The 8,184-nt window shown below is 39.4% G+C and overlaps 1 protein-coding gene across 2 annotated transcripts in view; it reads left to right on the plus strand.

Annotated features, from left to right (window-relative positions):
• Window positions 1-8,184, plus strand: part of ntn4 (netrin 4) — a 41,256-nt gene that overhangs the window by 7,380 nt on the left and 25,692 nt on the right. For both annotated transcript variants that reach the window (XM_015376626.1, XM_015376616.1), the window contains exon 3: window positions 6,998-7,276. In XM_015376626.1, coding sequence (XP_015232112.1) covers window positions 6,998-7,276 — 279 coding nt within the window. The remainder of the gene's footprint in view (window positions 1-6,997; window positions 7,277-8,184) is intronic.

The raw sequence follows: 8,184 nt of genomic DNA on the forward strand, positions 1-8,184 counted from the left end.
AAGAATTGAGGCAGTTCTGAAGGCAAAAGGGGTCCAACCCGTTACTAGCATGGGGTACCTAATAAAGTGGCCGGTGAGTGTACATTCATCATTCTCAACCCATTTTGTCTGTTCACATCACATATTCATTTTCTCTCTTATTATACTAAAATATAGTCAACTGCCTCAAGCAGGAAAAAAAGGCTAAAGACAGCTTGTCTCTCTGGAAGTGATTTTGACAATCAGATTTATATATCAGGTGGTGAAATCCCCCATTTCTTTAACTCCAAACACATCCAGCTCCCTCAGGAAGCAGGTGGAATGGAGGGCGGATCGGATCCACACCTGTGGTGAAAATGTTGGAGGTGTGACAGCCTTTCCACACTCCCTGTGGGGAAAAAGCGCTACTGATGGGATAATTTACACATTGGCGATGCGGACGGTTATCCGCTCTGTAGGATCAGCATTTTATTCTTTTTTTTTTGCTGCATCTAGAAGAATCAGCCACTTCTAGAATAAGTCATGCAACAGGCACGCGGCGCGAGCTCTGCTGAATACATGACTGAGTGTTTAATCGGCGCACTTTGACTGGAGCACAGAGGAGCTTCCTGATATCTATTGATGTTTAATTGGAGCAGCGTGTGTGAGGAGCTGCTCTGCAGATGTGCGAAGGATCGTTCCAGGCAAGCTGCTGCTCTGGAGGCAATGATCTCATGAATGTGTTTAAAACTACTAAAAAGTGTTTTGACAGCTTCTGGAGCTTGTCTGTATATAAATAGCATTTTTTTCCTCCTTTACTTCTTGGATTTAGCAGGAGCCAATTGTGCACGGAAATTGACCTTTGACCTCTGACCTCTTTTAAGATCTGGGTCATCAGCTGAGGTGTAAAACGGTGGACCAGCTGTTTTCTCCTGCTGCTCAGCTGTCCATGCTCTTTCTACATCTGTGATTATATAAAAGCGCTTAACTGAAGGCTTCCAGGACGGCTGCAGAAGTTTCCGTTCAGCCTTCTTTCTTCTTCCTCCTCACCTTTTTTTGCGCACCACAGCATCTTTGACCGTTTGACCCCAGGTGCTTAAACTCATCTGCTTTCGGTACCTCGCTGGAGTCCCGCAGCATCACTTTTCAAACAACCTGCAAATAATAAGATATTGGTGGCTCTCAGAGAAAGGGGCCCACAGTTGTTCAAAAAGACATACCAGATTCTCATTGAAAGAGCAATGATCAAAAACAGGGTATACCTGAAGTTGTAGGAAAGGGTTTCATTTAATTATGTTGAGGCTAGGATGCTAATTACTTTACGGTTATACAAAAATAAGTTAGCTTTCTTCATCAAAATGATAGAGAACTGACACATTGACACTTAAATGAGTCAGAATGAGGCTTGATGTTCTGTTTTAGCATGCTTCAACGCTCTCAGGGCTGTATGTGAAGTCCTGGGATCAGTTAAGTGAGACTGAAGGTTTGGAACAGGGTGTCTGAGGTGTGCAGGGAGGGGGGGGGGTTGTTGCTCGGAGCGATTACAGGCAGCAGGTATTCTCGGTTTTCTGCTTCTCCCCTTTCTCTGCTAAACATAAAAGCATGTCATCTCATGCGCTGAAAGCTTCCCGTGTTCACCTGCGATGTTGGGGGGGAAAAGGTGACGGTAGAGAGACGGGGAGAAATGGTTGACGTGCTTCGTTCCTTATTTATGAGGTCAGCTGAGCTGTAAGAATGCAACTGTTTGTTTCAGATCCTGACCTCCTTAGGGAATACAAAGAAGCAGACCAGTCTAGCACACACACATACACAGACACACACACACGTTTCCTTTTTCTCTACTTCAAACACACACCGGCTCATGCTTTTACAGATAAACACATACAGTCGCTCTCCGTCTGGCTGAAGGGAAGGAAGTGCCGTTGCTCTGATGGATGTCGGTACCATTGGCTAGACACCCACCCCGCCTTCTCTGCATTTCTCTCTCAGTCTTTCTGCTTCCATCAATGCCCATTGTGCCTGTTTACCAGATTACAGTCCACAGCGCTTTGATGGAATTAGGCCTGTTAAAGCTGGGCTTACTTTACTTTGCAGACCGAAACAGGAAGAAAGATATTCAGTGTCCTGCAGTGAACTCACAACCTCGGGGCTGTGCACAGCCTGAAATCTGTTGCATTTTTTAATGGCAGGTGTGAAAGCTTTTCATCTCCAAAAGGTGCTTTGAACAGAGTCGATCCATTTGGGCTTTTCAACCCTTCAGTGACGTTAATAGTTGATCTCCTCAAAGCTCCGCTGCAACACAATAATCAATGTGTAAGGTATGAAACATGAAAAGGGATCAAATATCAACTAAATTCCTTAAAACTTTAGTACAACACTTAAAAATGGGCACAAATACACTTGATTTTGTTTTTCTGTGTTTCTTTTTACCCAGATTTTGTGTTTCCCAGGCTTCCACGCCATGATTCCTGCCGGTAGAGGACAATGCTCACCTCTATTTACAGTAAACGGGATTCAAGCTCCGTTCACACAGCTCAACAACTCCAAAAACACAATTAGGCAGCAGAATGTCTCTAACTTCTTTTTAAAATCCAGTTTACAAGCAGTTTCAGCTGTCATATTTTGTTTGTTAAACAAATAAATTTGAACTTTAGTGTTTTATTAGCTCGCAAGTAAAAGCTCATGAAGGTCTTAAGGGTGTTTTTGTTCACAGCTGTCAATATACATGTAGAAATCTTTATATTTACTCAGCTCAAAGAATTAAGGGGCGTTTAGATTGCACAGAAAAGTTGCTTCATACTTGTGATGCAAAAAGAATAAAGTAAATCCTGCTGTATTAAATGGCTGTCACTGAAAAAGACCTACATGCATGAAAGTATTTATTACACAGGTTTAAGTTTCATCTTAGTTGCTTTACTTTTTATATATTGGACATTTACATATTTTTTTTTTTTTTATTGATTTTAGCCGATTCATTTTTGAATTTTCTTCTTTGGCATTGCAACTCATGTGCAATGGAAGCAAATTGGTTACATTACCTTTCAAAATGAAAACAAAACACCTGAAATGAAATGGAAATCTTTACAAACAGAAGCATTCAACATTAGTTCCTGTAGTTTTCACCGGAAGGTTACCTAAAAAGTTATGAAAATATACTTTTAAAGTTTCCCTCTATGTAAAAACCTATTAACCTTTGTAGTACTGACATAACTCACAATTGTCCACTCATCATGTGGTTATATAAAGCAATAACTGCTCTCTTTAAACCTCCCTCCTGCACAGCTTAGCTCATAATGAACTGTGTTCTTTTCTTAGTGTTTAACACAAAATGAACCAGACAATATTTAACTGCCATCTAGTTGAATACCGCCAGAAAAACACCACATGAGAAAAAGAAGTTTAAGGACCAAACGTCACATGGTTATAAGGTAACCAACTTTAGAAAGTCTGCACAGATGACATATTAGTTTAGTGCAGCTGAAGTGCTTTAGTTTAAGGGACTAATAATTTGGAGAAGAACTTTTAAATTTCTGGATAGAGTGCTGGTTTGTTAGGTCTTAAAATTGTGCCCTCTTTGACAACATTTTTTATGAATGCATCTTCATGAAATAAATCAATTTCTAAAATATACAATTAACCCCAAAGGGAGATTAAATTCCTATTGGTATATTAAATATGCATCATGGGATCTCATTCAACGTGGATACTTAATGATTCTCTGTACGGTTTGTCATCTTTTATCTGGATATTTAGATTTACTTCTTTTTATCGTAGAATCTTATCGTATATATTTTGACTTTGGATGAAGAAATGAGGAATTATCTCAAAGCTTAAAACTCTAAAATATAAAATTCATCAAACAATAAAGACACAGCTCTGTATCCAGCCAGCCCAGTAGATGAGGGTACACCATGTGACTACAGAAAGTCCACATCAGAAAGCTGCAACTCATACTGAGCTCTATGCAATGGTGCACTGAGAAAAAAGCATCATCAGCATATATGCAGACTTTTGTGCTTTTTTTCAAATTTTTATATCAATAAAAACTAGAAGTAATGATTCTGATGTAAATCCCAGTGATTTTCCATTTACATGTTTAGATAATGGAGAAAGATCCCAGTGATCATTCTGTGTATGTTTTTTTCACTTCCATCCCCTCATTGCTACACAGCCAATTGCTGTTGAGTATCAGGGTCACATGTGCAACAGCCTATCAGTTAGGTATATTAGTTGGAGTGGGGAAGTATGAAAGACTATGGCATGTTGGGAGAAGCAGAGCTGCAGGAGCTAACTACTTAGCCGAGATGACATGAAAAAACCTGTTTGTGTGACATACAAACTATGGAATTGGCCAGGTGTTGATGGCGAGCTGAAGGTCCAGGCCTAGAGCCCAAGAAAGATTGAACTTTGGGTGCACAAAGACTTTGGATCTCCTACCAGGCTGGTATGAGGCTCCTTGCAGCCAACAAACAGTTTTGTTTTCACTCTGCTCTGACTTTTGTCAGTCCATGACCTGCACTGCACCAAGCACTTTAGAAGGAATTTGCTTGGGACCTTTAATCAACCCCAGCTTGGGGTGAATGGACTGAAGGGATGTGGTTTCATTAATTGTGGAATTGATTAATTTTGTTTTTCTTTTTCCTCTTTATTGTTTTTTTTTTTTTCCTCTTTTGATGTTGTGAATATGTATAAAATTTTCCTCATTATAAATACAAGGCACTCGCAACTGCAAACTTCTAGTCTCTGTCTGCCCTTTCATGAGTCATATCTATCTTCTGAGAACTAGCCTATTGACCTTATTGGTTATGATCCATTTGCATTAATTTAAAATATAGTATACTGTTGTTTTTTACAGATATGCTACAATATGCTTAAAGTAGATCCTGATACTGGCATGATTTGTCTGTGTTTGTTTGAGTGCATGCCAGCAGGGGTGTTTGGGCGTGCTCATGTTGCTGTGGTGTTGCTGGGCTGTCATTGGTCTTTTATCCAGCCCTGAGATATGTGGAACTGCATCTTCATCCCCTCCTTTGTGCTGCTCTGCTCTCTGCACTCTCCTGTGGACCTGGTGACCTCTTATCCTATTTGTCGTGTTTTCTTAATGGTGGATCACAATGCCATGCCCCTTTGACCTTTTCCAACAACGAGTAAGTCAATAGTGGTCCTCCCATTAGGCTTCCTGCTACTCATCCAACCAATCATTGTAGAGTATCAAGGTTTTTTTTTTTTCTTTTTGCATCTCAGTCAAAATATAGATGATACCAGCTTGTAAAGAAGTAGTCTTCAACCACATTTTATTGAGCAACCAACTTTTTTCTCTCTGAACAACAGCAGTGGTGTTAGTTGCCAGTGGCAGCAACAGCTATGGCAATGGCAGGCCATAAAGGCATCGTCAATTTAAAGGATTTTTAGGGAACAAATGGGAGCAGGAGACAAAGAGAATGCACTCGTGCAAGGATGCCTGGCAACATCAAGATCACATGAGGTCACATTCAATGATGGTTGGGTATAAAGTCATGAATCTGAGCCCAAATTATCCAAAAACAGGAGCAAATGTAATTATATGAACTGGACCAAAGTGTTCGATGGTGAACAAAAAAAAGATTCATTTGGATAAATTTAAATTCCATCAAATAAAAAACAACTTAACCCCCAAAAGGAATAGGAGTTTCTTTAATGTGTTGATACTGTGTTGTGAATTGGGGCTATATAAATAAACTGAATTGAATTGAAATAATGTCTTTAGGCAGGAAAGACCTCCTGCAGTATTCAGAATTACAGCAGATCTGCAGAAGTTTCTGACGATGTTTTAATTTTTGTTCTTAAGTTTGATGATGAGGCTCAGGTTAATTATAAAGCAGAACTCCAGAAAAGATAGCTACATTTCTGTAAATGTTGATTAATGTCATCTTGGGTGAAGAAGGGGAATCAAATAGATGTAACTGATCTAAAAGATCAAAAAGTATTTAAATTTTAATTAAAAGAAGAAATGGTTCCATGTGATTTCTTTATCACTTTATAGTCCCCACTGTGGGATTATAAAGGAATAACTTTCTGGTACATTGGATAAAATGGAATATAACTGAAAACAGGATAAAACTAAAACGCACTTTTGCTGATTTCTTCTATCCACAGACTCAAATCTCAGTATCAAATAGCTTAAAGTTAATTTTTAGGCCCAAAACCTGAAATGTTAAGAAAACCATATGAATCAGAAGATGGATTTTAGAGTTTTAGCGCCATTGGAATAACTCTGTGAGAATTTTATTACTGGACTACAGTTTAACCATGTTAACCAGTAAAACTCCAAACTAAGCTAAGGACTTTTGTTGCTTCCATTTACTCCTGTTATACTGTTTTATTTCGCTATTTCACTGTTGGAACCGTCTGTCTGAAATATTCTAACAAAGGTTGCACTGCATCAACGTAAAGAAGCTGGCCAGAACAGGAGCAGATGTTACAAATGTCATCTTTTAATTACATTCTCTGTTATATGTGGTTAATTCTATGTAAACGGTGATCATTTCAGACATAGAGGAGGCTGGAGTACCCATAAGGATTCCACATATTCACAGGGAAAACATGCAAACTCAAACCAGAAAATGCGCTGAGATTAAAATCTGGCAACATATTCCTTTGGAATAAAAATAAAATAAAATAAAAAAAAAGATGAATTTGGGTTTTTTAGAAGATCAAAATGTTTTATGATTTAGGAATTCAACTATTTCACTTTAAGACCATGAGTAAAACTTACAAACCTGGTATAATATCAGTCAATCCATTTGTTTACTTTAAATTACAACTGGAGTGAGTAACAAGTGTTACTAGAGCATTAAGTGTGAGGTATTTGCCATGAAAATCCATTTTGTTTGGACAGTTTAGCTGTTTTCTGATGGCAATGGGGCATGTGGATGCCCAGGTATTTCAACCATTGAAAGAAATAACATTAGAGCCTGTCATGTTCCTTCATGTTTTTAACCGCAGTTAAAAAGGTAGAAATCCACAACATTAACCCAGTTTCTCTCTCTCTAACCGTTAGGTGATATATCGAACGCTACCAAAGTGGCAGTCGCTGGATCCGTTTGGGTTGGAGGGCCAGCAGCAGCTGAGGGTGACCAACATCCGGATCCGGCTGTTAAAGCAGCAGCAGTGCCCCTGCCAGGCCAAAGCTCTCGCCACTACAAGGAAAGCTCTTCCAGCTCGACACTTTGCCATCTATGACCTGATAGTGAAAGGAAGCTGCTTCTGCAACGGCCACGCTGAGCAGTGCGTCCCTGCACCTAAATACCAGCCCACCAGAGACAGGACCAACCATGTGGTAAGGCAAGATTAAAGCCTTTACGGAAACAAATCTTTCAAAACAACCTGTCTGAATACATGAAGTAGAAAAAAAAAAGTACAAAAGGTGAAAATCAAGGTCTTTGACATCTAAGAGCTACCAAAATACCAAAAAATATTTTAAAAGAGAATCTGAGACTCATCTAAGTGTTCATAAAACACCCTAGAACATATACAGCAGTGTAGGCCTCACTCTTCTCAGTTAAAGGTATAGTGGAGGATTTTCGCCAATTTTTGAAAAGACCCGCCCTCTCCACTTAAAAAAAATGCACATGCACAACCCTTTACCCACTCCCAAGAGGGAACGGCTATTGAACTCGTGCGAGAGCGTGCACGAGCCCATTTCTCCTCGTGCATGCTCGGTTTAAAAGTTGCTGTTTGCATCGCTCATACAAGCTTACTTTCCAAAAGAAGATTTGCAATTTTTCCACTATGTCAGAATCACCACCTGTAAGTGAAAATGGGGAGGAGCACATAGGACGGCCTTACGTAAACATATCACCAGAATGATTGACAATTAGGAGGACCACTTTTTTAAATGATCCACCTGGAAAAATAACATCCTCCACTGTACCTTTAAGATTAGACCATTTTTAGACTAAGATCCCTGCTTACCCAAAAGAAGAAAAGCTAATTCCAAATGCCAAAAGTGCATGGACGTAATTTTATTTTCATATGTCCGTTTAGGTCCCCTGCACGTTTTACTGTCTAAAAACTTTGTTATTCTACGGTACACAGACAATCATCGAGCACTTGGACCCAGCGGAGAACCGCAGGTCAAACTGAAGGACTGCTTCCTTGAGTTTGCTGAAGTTGGTTATATTAAAAAATACTTGCATTGCCCCCGGCTTCTGAAATCAAAAATTCATCAATGCATCTGTGCTTTGG

Source organism: Cyprinodon variegatus, unplaced genomic scaffold (assembly GCF_000732505.1).
Source record: "Cyprinodon variegatus isolate N-32 unplaced genomic scaffold, C_variegatus-1.0 Scaffold7, whole genome shotgun sequence".
Classification (NCBI taxonomy): domain Eukaryota; kingdom Metazoa; phylum Chordata; class Actinopteri; order Cyprinodontiformes; family Cyprinodontidae; genus Cyprinodon; species Cyprinodon variegatus.